This window comes from Geospiza fortis, unplaced genomic scaffold (assembly GCF_000277835.1).
Source record: "Geospiza fortis unplaced genomic scaffold, GeoFor_1.0 scaffold383, whole genome shotgun sequence".
Lineage (NCBI taxonomy): Eukaryota > Metazoa > Chordata > Aves > Passeriformes > Thraupidae > Geospiza > Geospiza fortis.
In genome coordinates this window covers 309198-322662 of record NW_005054484.1, presented here as the reverse complement: position 1 = coordinate 322662, position 13465 = coordinate 309198, and the positions used below count along the sequence as shown (strand labels likewise).

The 13465-nt window shown below is 39.9% G+C and overlaps 1 protein-coding gene across 1 annotated transcript in view; it reads right to left on the bottom strand.

Annotated features, from left to right (window-relative positions):
- The window catches only part of LOC106631996 (transcription initiation factor TFIID subunit 4-like), a gene marked incomplete at its 5' end in the record, with an annotated part of 149635 nt that extends 136172 nt beyond the window's left edge, over positions 1-13463 (bottom strand). Inside the window, 2 exons of the mRNA XM_031063187.1 lie at positions 9467-9639; positions 13385-13463. Coding sequence (XP_030919047.1) covers positions 9467-9639; positions 13385-13463 — 252 coding nt within the window. The remainder of the gene's footprint in view (positions 1-9466; positions 9640-13384) is intronic.
- Positions 13464-13465: the final 2 nt, after the last annotated feature.

Below are 13465 nucleotides of genomic sequence, written 5' to 3'. Positions count from 1 at the left end.
TAAGAAACTGCCAGAAGCTTCCCCAGCTCGTGATCACGAGGAAGGGACCAGGCTGGAGCAGCTCCTGAAGCACTGACTGCACCCATGGAAAGGACCAGGCTGGAGCAGCTCCTGAAGCACTGACTGCACCCATGGAAAGGACCAGGCTGGAGCAGCTCCTGAAGCACTGACTGCACCCATGGAAAGGACCAGGCTGGAGCAGCTCCTGAAGCACTGACTGCACCCATGGAAAGGACCAGGCTGGAGCAGCTCCTGAAGGACTGCAGCCCATGGGAAGCTCTCAGCCTGCAGAAGCTCAAGGAGCTCACTGTCCCCTGTGGGAGGCACCCCACACTGGAGCACAGGAGATGTGAGGAGCCCTTCCCCTGAGGAGGAAGGAGCAGCAGAGACAGCCTGGGATGAGCTGAGCACAGCCCCCATTCCCCATCCCCCTGCACCACTCGGGGCAGAGGTGGAGAGAGCTGCGAGTAAAGTTAAACCCAGGAAGGAGGGCTGAGGAGAAGCTGTTTAAAGATTGAGTTTTTATTTCTCATATAATCCAACTCTGATTTGATTGGTAATGAATTAATTCCCCTAGTCCAGCCTGTTTCGCTGTGTCAGTAACTGGTGAGGGATCTCTATCCTGACTCCCAAAACTTTCCTTACATTTTCTCTCCTTGTACAGCTGAGAAGGGCAGGGATGGAGAGGCTCTGGTGGGCACCTGGTGTCCAGCCAGGGTCAATTAGCACATAATTTTTCAGTAACTAACACATATAACCTTTCCTCCAGGCATGGCTGTAGCCTGAACTGCTATTAATCCATTAAATGTTCCCCATCAGCAAACTCTGCTTCCTGAGACTGAAACTTCTGAAGAGTTCATGGAGAAGCTCCACAAGCTGACTGACTGCCTCTCAGCTAGGAAGACTGTAGCTCAGAGTCAGGAAAGGCATAAATGAAAGCCTGGTTCCAGTTCACATGAACAGCCACTTCAGTGGCAGATGCAGAGGAATTTTTTTATCAGATTTGATTTTTTTTCAGCCTAGTAGAAATACAGCAAAATTGACCCAAAGTATTATCCCTTTAAAAGCCTAATATTTGCACAATTACAGAAAATTACTGGAAACAGCTTCTCTAACAGCAGAGGCAGAACCTTCACTGCCACCACAGTGTCACTGAGTGGAGCATCAGAACCCAAAGCAGAGAGAAGCTGCTCTGTTCCCCACATGCACAGTGTCCCTTTGGGATAACAGGGCAGGAAAACACTGGCAGCAATTACACAGGACAGGCAGAGGAGTCTGGGGCCACAAGAGAAAACCCCCAGAAACCAGGGGTTCTAAGTCCAGAACCCCTACTGCTGAAGCAAATACTCATCAAAGCACTTTCTGTGCTCAGGTGAAGTGGCTGGTCCTCCTACAATCACTAGGGTTCATCCAAAATATCTGGTGAATAAAAACCAGCTGAATTTTGTCACTTCAGTTGGATTCCACTCCTGCCTCTAGTTCTTAGTGCTGCCTGCAAATAGAGATAATCCACTGTAATCAATACTGTTATGTATTAAATCAATGTATTTATGAGTGCCCAACTTGAAGCATGGAGTTTGCAACCAGGAGTGGCCATGGCTGCAACTGAACACAATAAATTAACCAGCATTTCTCATTCCATATTTAAAATAGAGACAATTAGGCTCCATTTCCTACTCACAAAAGGAGGCTAGTAATCCCCTTAACTGCATTGTTGAGAAAGTTGTTACAGGGATAAGCTTCACAGAAAAACCTGCTTGGTTATTAATTCCCACTGCAGAGAGGGACAACAAGTAAGCCTGAAGCAACCCACTGCACAGAGGAAAAAATGTTATATAAATCTTCATTAATTAGGACTGTCCAGCCTACACACTGGACAGAAATTAAGAAATTAAAAATAACAGTAGTATATGGTCATGCATGTGCACATGGCAGCCACTGTGACAGTGCTCAGGAACCTCCTTTATAGCACTTGCTTATCTTTGCATGTTTAAATTACAGCCTTACTAACTTTGAGTGCTTTCTAAGTTTTAGAGTTGTGTCAATGCTACAAAAATGTAAACAGTATCATTTGTAAGTACTGAAAACCTATTGTCTGCTTAATACAGAAAAGAATCGCTCATTGTGAAGGAAAAGAAGGAAAATAGTTTTGTGGTTAAAGCACAGTAAGGACCACACATTTCTTACTCTCTCTGACCTGCCCTACTACCACAAATGTATTCTCCAGAACACCACAAAGAAGCCCAAAAACCATCACTACAAAAGAAATAGTATGGAATAGTTTATCTGATGATAATGGCAACTTAGCAACTACAAAGATTTATCTGTCTGCTTAAAATTTCTGCAAAGAATAAAACAAGCATTTGTTGGAAAAGCAGAAAGAATGTGAAAACAGAAAGAAAAACAAGAGTCAATAATAATAAGTAAGTGAGAAAAAAATACCAAAGTTGCCATAAAAATATAAACAGTGCTCAAAACCCAGGTATGAGTGTTTGACCTGATCAATCTCAGATTTGCAAGGCTCTGATTTAGCAAGGACACCAGCTTGGGAACCATCAGGCACGCTCAGAGTGCCCTCAGCACCAAGGGAAGGCACAGCCTGAGCTGCTGCTGCTGCTCAGGGCACGTTCCACAAGGCACAAAAACAAGGCACAGCCAGAGCAGGGGATGCACTGCCTGGCACACCCTCAAAAAACTGTTTTTTTCCTCATTTTAAAAACAGATGGCAAAGTAAAACTTAACAGAAAGTGAGTATCAAAACACAGAAAACACAACAGTAAAGTTCATTATATAAAATTCCAATTCAAAGAGTAGAAGTTAGAAAAATGCCTAAAGCAAGAAAAAAGAAAGCTAGAAAAACTGTCATTTTCTTAAAAATATATATCAAGCTGTTTAGACAACAAAAAAAAACCACTAAACCATCAAACTTCACACATAACTGCCTTTTCTGATCACTAAAAATATACAAAAACTTAGTAATGAAAAACACATTTTGAATCAAACTTGAAACAAAAACATTCATAAACTCTGAAGCCAAATCCATTTTCAGCAGCAGTCCCATGAAAACGCCAATATACTCTCTTTCACCTGCTCTGAAGTTCCAATAACAGATATTCCAAAATAAAATACTGTGGGCCAGGCCAACATTGGTCTTTCCTGTATGATATTCACTTTATATTCTTAGTTTACAGCAGCACTTTAATTTTGCCACTAACATAAAATAATTGCAATTTAAAATAATTTGAAATAAGCAACTTCTGCTATTTGGTTATGAATGTAAGCTCACCTGGGTATTAAGATAATGAAAGCCAGTAAAAAAAACACATCAAAGGCATGAAAAGCCATGAAGTGTACAAATGAAAAATGCAGATAAACAAAAGAAACACAGCAAAGGAAAACTAGATGGCAGCACCTCCCTATTTTTCACAATTTCACAAGTCTAAAATTCAAAACAAGATATGGAGGGAAAAATTTAATGCCATCTAATAGCCAGTTTTAGAAGACTTCTGAATTTATTTATTATCTCTGAAGAACACAGTAGAGCAAGCAAACCCATACTGTTTGAGCTGCTCATAGTGCAAGAATCCAGAGCAGAATTCGTCTAAGATCAATTTAAGTTCCAACCAATTATGACTTGTTTCCTAAAAATTCTGTACCTTAGCTAATATTCTAAAGCTGATTAAATTTTGGCAACATTAAAAAATTATTAATATTCAGCTAGAATTAATGTCAACCAGAAAGTAAAAGGAAACTAAAACCACAAAGAAAAAAAACAGTTAAATTAAAAAAATATGCACAGCTAAGTCAAAAGCATCCAGAGCATGTTTTTCAAAAGATGCACATTATCACTTGCACAGTACAACAAACTTGCACTTTTTAATGCATCCAAAGATTATTATAATACTCAGGGAAGACCAACTATTTCCATGTAAACCCTGAGATACCAATTTAAAAAAACCAAACAAGCCTCTTGTAACTGCACTGATATGAAAAATACTTTTAATATACCTGAGTATTTTGCAATTTTTCTCTAAACAAAATAAAACACTGGAGAAAAACTGCAGCTAAGAGTATTTAATATCACAGAATTGTAGATTCATTTAGGTTGGAAAAGGTCTCAAAGGTCAGGGAGTCCAACCATTAACATTCCCATTACAATCCTATGCAATCTTACAGTTTGAACTAAATTAAAGACGTTATTTGGTACAATTGCACATACTCATGTTTTTCTTGAATATTTTAAAGAAACCAGGAACATTGTAAGAATGTAAGAATACATCTCGCAGTTACTGCTGTCTGCACTGTTGTTACTGCCAGGATCCATGCATCCATCCGTCCGTCCGTCCATCCATCCATCCTCCATCTGTCTGTCCATCCATCACCCATCCATACTCCCTCATCCATCCATCCATCCATCCATCCATCCATCCATCCATCCTCCGTCTGTCTGTCCATCCATCCATCTGTCCGTCCGTCTGTCCATCCATCCGTCTGTCTGTCCGTCTGTCCATCCATCCGTCCATCACCCATCCATACTCCCTCATCCATCCATCCATCCATCCGTCTGTCCGTCCATCCGTCTGTCTGTCCGTCCGTCTGTCCATCCATCACCCATCCATCCATCCATCCATCCATCCATCCATCCATCCATCCATCCTCCATCTGTCCATCCATCACCCATCCATCCATCCATCCATCCATCCTCCTGGGACACATGTCCAACCCCAGCAGCTCCCAGCTCAGCCTCACATTAACCCAGCTGAGACCCTCCCCACAAGGCCTGTGCTTGTTTTCCAGTTTTCCAGAATCCCACTAAGAATGGAAACAATCAGATTTCATTCATGCTTTACACAGCAGCATTTATGAGGAGCATAATTAAATGTCTAATCAAAGATTATCCCACCTAAGAGTTAAGAAGAACCCAAGTCTTCCTTTCAAAATGGATTTGCCTCTCTTCTCCCAAGAATCTAACACAAAAGTGTACCCAAGCTCTACATCTGCCTCTACTCCTGAAAGCTGCAAAACACAACACAAAGATACTATAAACAGCAGAAGTCACACAACTTAAATAGCAAATCCAAGCAATCAAAGAATAAGAAACATGAGATTTAAGTGTGCTGTGCCACTCCATAGTGTGCCTTGAGTGCCCAGCTGAAGCATTCATCATGGCAGGACTGGAACACACCCACAGGACACAGCAAGGTGGGAACAACAGGAGTTACGGATCTCAGTCTTCCTGAACTCTTGTCTTTGGCACTTCAATCCAAACTCACCTCCTTTTAAACTTGGGAAGGGAAGAGGGGTGGCTCTATCAGTTCCCCACAGGGGTAAGTACTACTGTATACAAACATCTAATTTCTGAACCTTCAACAACAGAACAGGCAAGGAAAGAGCCACTGTCTTTAAGGAAAGCCTTTACTTCAGCCCTTACACCAATTCCTCAGGACACACATTACACCTTCCTTGTCTCAGCAGCTTCCACTGTTCCCAGCGAAAGGTGGCTCCTTCCTCACATACTGTCCTGGATACCAGCCCAGCTGCTGAAGTTAGAGGAATTTTCACGGAAAACCTGGTTCATTCTCCTCCAAAATACCTGTGAGCAAATGACAGCCCAGGGGATGGAAAGAAAAATCTTACAGTAGTACCCAGGCTGCAGAAGGGGTTTAGAACCTGAACAGCTCTGCATGTATTGGCCAAGTTGATCTTATTTCAGAACACTTAAAACATTGCCTTATTTTCCCCTCCTTTTCTGAGAGTGGAAAAATTACACAGTTGTCAAGGGGAGAGAACCAAAGAACTTTCAAATTTAGATGAACACTTGGGAGTTTTTCAGACACTCCTTCTAGTTTTAAAAAAAGTAATTCCAAACACATTTTATGATGTTCTCCAGTTATCACTCTCAACACTTCTTAATGAGTTGCCAAAAGTAACTGCCAGCTTTTACAATTTCTTTGGCATTTACTATCCTGTATTTTACATCTAGCTGTATAGCTCACAACAGACTTTTCACCACAATAATTATTTAAAGTGTATAAACAAATGAACACTGAAAACAATCACTTAGCTGAGCAACTTGTGACACCTGATACAGGCTAAAAATTAGGACAATCTGCAGACCAGTGACCCTAATACCCATAAAGTATGAAGGCCATGTCTTTTTCTGATACATTCTTCATAAGATATTATTTCCCAGAATCCTTAAGACAAACTGCAAGTTTCCTCCCCTGCTGACTTTCTACGTAGGTAAAAGAAGGGTAAAATGCAAACTCAGTGACTAAAAATACAATGCTAAGCTCTACAAATGTAAGCATTCTGCATTTTAATCCAAATAAAGCTATCTGAAAATATTTGAATAAAGATATAGTAATTAAGTTGAGCTCTATACAGTAAAATACCAACCATACCACTAATATAAGAAAGAAAGGTTAAAACTCCATAGCCTGGCATGGTCATCCATCTCACAAAACACTTTACAGGATTCAGGCAAATAATGTTTATATTCTGTCTGTCTTGAGCTAATGGCACCAGAATTTTCCTGTGTTTCAGTCACAGTGGACACCATTGACCCTCGAACATTCATACTCTATACACATAAAAACCTAGCACATTATTTTTTATTAATTTTAAACTTCTTCTAGAAATTTTAATTCGCTGAATTCAGCTTTCTGACCACCAGAAAGAAATCCTGGAAGAAAACAGCTTAATTAAAACTCCCTGAAAAAATTATTTTTCAGTACACAAAATTTCCTTTATTTTAGAAGTTGATCTCTGAATCAACTCATTATAATGACTACTTAAACAAATAACTGACATTTTTAAAACCTTAGCATAATATTTATCATTGAACATTTCATCTGGAAAACCAATGAACAGTCTCTGGTTTAAAACCATCCACCTAATCAAAAAAGAAGTCTCATGTCTAGTTCTGATTAGATATACCTTTAGAATTTACATCTTTACCATCTTGTTTTAAGAGGCTGTCGACCACAATTTTTAAAGAACACTCTAAGGTCAAACATATATAAAACATAAGCATAAGACTCTGAAGATCAAATGCAGAGTCAGGGAAATTCAATGTAAATTTCCCAAGGGTAATATTAATTATTTCTTAACCCTGTTAATTACAACAAATACAGAAATGATGCAGTACAGTTTGGGCAGTTACCACTAAGATTTTCAAAGGAAATGAATCCTGACGAGCTACAATATCAGTATTCTAATCCCCCTACACTAAAATAATCCAACTTTTGAATTTTTCAAGATATTGATCATTCCTAAGGCCTTGCTGGCTTCCTGTGTTCTGAGCCAGTGTGTCAGCAGCAGGTACTGCAAAGGAACACCTACAGTGCAGTGGGTGTTCATTCACCTGGGCAGAACCCTGCACAAAACAAACTCAACTTTCTAATACCTGAACCCCTCCAGATTCCAGCTGACTCTGCAAACACCTGAACATCCTATCCTCATGGGTTTATTTCAATGGAAATCCATCAAGTAGGATTATATCCCTTCTGCAACATTAACTGCTTCATACAAGCAGAGAACAGCTGCCTGAGATCAATGTGATCTACATTTTCTTTGCACTCCTCTTAAGGCTGCTGACTTTGGGATCCAAACCCCAGAGTGAGCCCAGAGCCAAGCAGGGGATCTACATTTCTGCACATTTCCTTCCAAGTGCAGTAAAGATTATTCCTCAGAAATCTTCAAATTACAAACAATTTGTTAATATCTGTTATGAATGCTTCCATGGTGAATTTTAATTCACTATTAATTAATATTGGCCACATAAAAACTAAGAGTATAGAACAAAAACAGCTAAAACTAACAGACTTGGGTCCCATTTGTGGTACAGTCCCACCACACACCTGTTCTGCATTTACACCATGCACTTGTCTCAGGAGCCATTGCTGCAACATCTGCTTGTAGTAATTACCAAAGAAGTGACTGCACTTCTTTGCAAAGAAAGGCCCCAACAACCAAAGACAGATGTACAAATTCAGGAATTGGCTGCAATTTTGTTGTCATCAAACTAGTTAAAAAAAATCTGTCAACAAACACAGGCTTATCTCTGTTTATTTTTCCTGGAATACATTTCTCTTTGCAGGTTTCTACAAGTCTTATTCTTCCAGATACCACAAATCTAAACATTGCATGGCTGCCTTTTCTGCAAAGAGTTCTTTAACAAATTTCATCCAATACTGCATTTAGCTCTCTTTTGAGAGCATAAAGTTTTCCCAAGTGTTTCCAGGCTTTCATTTATGTCTTTCCTGACCCTGAGCTACACTCTTCCTAGGCACACTCACTTCTAAAACTTACAGTCTAATTTGCTACTCTGTGGTTAATAGATTGCCTCGTGTTTCTATTTCCAATTCTCCAAATTTATTCCAGTTTACTTCTCATCTGAAATGTTTATTATTGTTTTCAGTTTTGAATTAAACTTTAAAATCTTTTATATGGTGTGATACATAAAGCATATAAAGGGAAAGTAATGAAATGATAAATATTGGGAAATATCTGCTAAACTTATTTTAAGCAACTTCTACAAAAACTAAAAAGTTGTAAAGGCACCTTTTTCATTTTTCCACACAGAATTACCTATCTCTTCTGCAAACACACACCTTAGGCAAAACCACCTTAAACTCTGCCTCTTATTGCTGTGGCACAGCAGCCCTGTACTAAGATCCAAAGATGTTTGTCTCCAAATTTTAGTAAAGCAGCTCAGTTCTAGCCCTAAATGGCCCCAGGCTAAATTGCCTCTCTACAAACTTTTAAACCAATGCAGCCTTCAAAGAAATTTAAAAAATAACCCACACAAAAACAAAACACCAAAACCAAACAAACACAAGACCACCCCACATCCACCCCAGAAAATAAATTAGCTCCAAGCTCAAATCAGCACATTCCACTAATGAGTTTGAGACAGGAAAGCACTCTATCCTATCAATCCCTAGAAAAAGGGAAATGTACTCACAACACAGGATAAACTTTCAGTGTAGACAGATCACAGCCAGAAGCAAATTAGAAGAATCAAATCTTTCTTTTAAATAAAATATATTTTAAAAGTTATTTTAAATTTATTGCAAATCCTTGGATAGAATGTGATTGGCTTTCTCTTTTCTAATGTCCAGTGAAATTAGCTATCCTGGGATTCAGCATGCTGGGATATCACCGTGCCTCTGATTCAGAGCAGCAAGGGACACTTATTAAACCAGTGACAGACAGTCCAGACTAAGACTGAGATTTGCAGCCTCCAATCATCTCTCAGTCTGAACAGATCTTTAAGAGACTCTCTAAAGCAGATTTTTTCCTTAAATTAAGAAAAAAATCCTAGGCCTCATAAAATAAACAGCATTTGAATAAGTATTTCCTGTTTTCACAACAAAAAGGGGAGGAAAGCACAGTTGCAGAAACATATGAGGTAATAATGTGTAAGACATAATGCACCAAAGGTAAATCAAGCCAGACATACCTGAGCTGTTGACAGGCGAAAAACGGGGCCAGTAGTGGGCACAGAAAGCCTGGGTGACATGTTGGCAGGACCCTGTCCCTGTGTCTGCACCTGGGCCTGCATCTGAGCCTGGGCCAGAGCCTGCTGGGGCACCATCACGAGCTGCCCGGCGTCCGTGCGCACCAGGACCATCCCTGGGGGCACAAGGAACAGTCACTGCACAGCAGGTGAGAGCAGGGAGAACACAGACACAACCATCTGACCACAGAATGCACAGCAAAGGGCACCTGTGGCACTGTACAGCATTCCCTGGAGTGCATCTCTTTTTGATTCTCGTGTAACACGAGATTTGATCTCAAAGAAGAAAGGGAGCCCCCACTAGCAGACCCAATTCAGTTTGGAATTTAAACAACTGCAGTTTATGGAAAGCAGTGATGGAAAAAGCAGCCACTGGAGTGTTTGGGGGACAGTGATTTCTCGCAGTCTAGTCAGGGTCAGGAGAATAAAATTAGAAATAAATACTCATTAAAAATAAACTCGAAGGACAAGGCAGCTGCTGGGAACACAACTGAGTACATGCAGACCAGGCACCAAGACTTTCTACAAGTCTTATTCTTCCAGATACCACAAATAATGTTAAAATTTCTGGTATCTGGAAGAATAAGACTTGGAGAAAGATCCAAGAGCTTTACTAAACCACAGCTTAGGAGACATGCAAACACTGGCCAGTCACATTTCTGAGTATACAACATCTGAGATTTACTTAACCCTGAGCATGAGCAGATTAATCCATTTGGTACCCAGCATCACCACTTTGGGAGGCACTCACTACCTTGGTTTAAACACCAACAGCAAATACTGCCAGGCCCAGAGAACCAACACAACTCCTCAGCACACAACCACAAAGGGCAGAAACGTTAGAAAATTGGCAAGTGTTTTCTAATACTTTCTAGAAGTACATGATAATTTTTTCAGATTATTTTCTTGTAAAAACACCTCACAAATAGAGGCCTTCTACACAACAGAGCCATTGCCATCAAGCTGTGCCCAAAGTTTTGGAGTCAGCAGGTCAGAAAAAGGGAGACAATGGCTAAGTTGGTCTATGGATGCTGGAGTTTCACACATTCAAGGTCACTGCAAAGCACGTAATGTTCTTCTCATAGTTCTCTCAGAACTAAGAAGCAGTTCTCCAGACAGACTGTTAAAAAGAATTTCCAAGTTAGTTCCAGAGTACATTTTAATAATTTAACCTACATAGGAAACAACAGGTCAAATAAACAAAAAAACATCTTGTCCAACTACTAGAGAACCAAAAACTAAAAACCTACGAAGTCACTTTCAGTCTGCTGATAACAGGGTCAGTAGACACTGTTTCTACAACCTACCTCTATGTGCAAATTGCTTCATATACTTTTTTAACTTTTCAAAGGAAAATGAAGAAGGTAAATCTTATATCCAATTCTAAAGGTAACAGCTTAAGCCTAGTTTTAATTGTTAACTTCCCAGTTACAACATCTTGCTAAAAGGACACAGTTTGTACAATACCCTGAGGATAAAGAAATTCAAACACTCTTATAACAGATTTCAGAGCCCTACAGCAAGAAAATCTTTCAGTCTGACATGGAAAAAGCAAATCCCAATTGTGGGATGAACACGTGAGAGAACTGCAGCACACATAAAAGCCCTCACTCACAGAGCTGGGTGCTCCCAGCCAACCTTTCCTGCTACAAACACAAACAGAAGGCAAATTTCTGCCACTATAAACTAAATACTCGTGGAAATCAAGTTTAAGGTAACAGGCATACAGAGCTACAGCAAGGACCACATCCAAAAGCCATAATAATAATAACTCTCTCTCAAAGCCAAGAGTAATTTAAATAGGAAGTTGAAAGAAACTCATTAAAAACTCATCTGAAAGGTAACTTTTAAGGTCCATTAGCCATTTATGCACCAAGCTTCACAGTTTATAGTTGCAGAAAATCCTGCAAGCAGCTGATGTATTTGGTATATGCCATTCCTAAACCATCTGGACACCCGAATATGCCAACTGGCCAAACGGGTTATCACTTCTGTGATCATGACTGTGAGCCTTATATAAAAATCCTCATAGGATAATACCTTCCACACATTAAAAAGCACATGTTCTACTTGCATTACACCGAATCACAGGTGTGTTCTTAATTTATCTTCCCATTTTCTAAACCTAATTCTGAATAGAGAAAAACTGAGTGGAAATGACAAATGAATCGAAACACGTGCCCCACAGCCTCCATCAAATTTGCAGACACGATTACTACTATAAATGAATAAATGCTCATGTGTTAACATTATATTTTAATTCAGGTTGGAGGACTACAAATTCCTGTTACTGAGCAGCTGGTGCAAGTTAGAAGCCAGTTAAATTATGAGATTAATTTTACCTCCCTGTCAGTCACATAAAGATGAAATGCACAACTTAGGAGCATTATATGCTAAAATAACCTGTTCTCAAAAACTGAATCCAAATTTCTGTTTAAATAGAAGTTTGCTATACGGGAGTTTCAGATTAATTATAAATTATCCACAAGTTAAAAACTCAAAAATAACGCTGTATTTTCTGAAAATTTCCTTTTAGAATATACTATCTTCATGTTTATGCAAATTTAATGGATTTCCAACTATCTTGTAATAAAACAAATTCGAATTAAAACTTTCTGGTGTATTATTTCCTTAACATTTCTTAAATCCTGGATCAGACTGTTTCCAAGGCTCAGTTTTCCCTCTTCTGTTTGAAAGTAACAAAGTATTGACACAATGAACTTCAGAAACTGTGCAAAGTTACAATGCACAGTTACCATCTGCATAGAGAAATCTTCAGCAGATTAACAAAGGGAGGCAAAGGCTAAGGGCACACAGTCTGGACAGCAACTTATCTGTTTCGAGTTAGTTGGGTCTTCACAAAACCACCAAGTTTTGTATGTTTGGAGCAGCAGATTCTGGAGGATTTTTCATAAACTAGGGCCAAATACACAACTACTAAAAGTCCACTCAGAGGCAAACAACTACATCATAACATTGCTGCTCTACTTAGCTTATAAGTATCAAATATTTCAATAAATAAGTTGGAAGAACTCTGCTTTTTCAGACTACATCAAGAGGTCCACATCTTAACGTGCTATTTATGTTAACAGGAAATAAAAGAATTAGCTTAAATGCTAAATCAGCTGCTAAATCAAGAAGACATGAAGATACCCAAGTTTTGCAATATGAAAATCTAAGTAAGGGGACCACAGTACCCTTCACATGGAACAATAACAGGTTAAGAGTAAGAATCATGAGGATGAAGGGATGCTGGCTTGGTTAGCTAGCAACCTTGCTGAACTTAAATTTTTAGTAATTAAAGTTAAGAAACTTAGAGGAGTACAAGGAGGACATGATTGCTTCAGAGTTGGAAATAAAATCTGGTGATGTGAAGACTACCCTCACACAACAATGACATTATCACAGTTACTGAAATTATAAATTTTAGATTACACACATTTAACACACGGTTCACAGCAGAAACCATTCATTCAAGAAGAAAAACTTTTCAAGACTATCAAGTGTAAAGCAGAAGTCCTTTAAAACAGATATAAAGTTATCCTTAGGCTCCACTCCAGCTCTCCGGCTTTTTATCCGCTGCCCAACTACACCATCACAGGGTAACTCACCGTGACCGCCGCTCTCCCCAGGACAAAACCAGTAACTCCCCAGCAGCAGCTGCAATTACCCTGCATTAGCCGTACCAGTTACACCCTAATTAGCGGCAGCCGCTTCGTCAGACGGTGCCCTCAGACAGGTGCCTCTTCTTCGGTTTCCAGCACGCCGAGCAGCGGGGACATGACAGCTTTGGGTGGAAGGAGAGCCCTCGGCAAGAGCAGAAGGTGAGAGCGAGCGGCGGGAGCGCAGCGCGGCACTTACCGGGCGGGATGGTGAAGCCGGGCGGCAGCTGGATGGTGGTCTGCGGCGGCGGCCGCACGATCAGCTGCGGGGCCACGATCC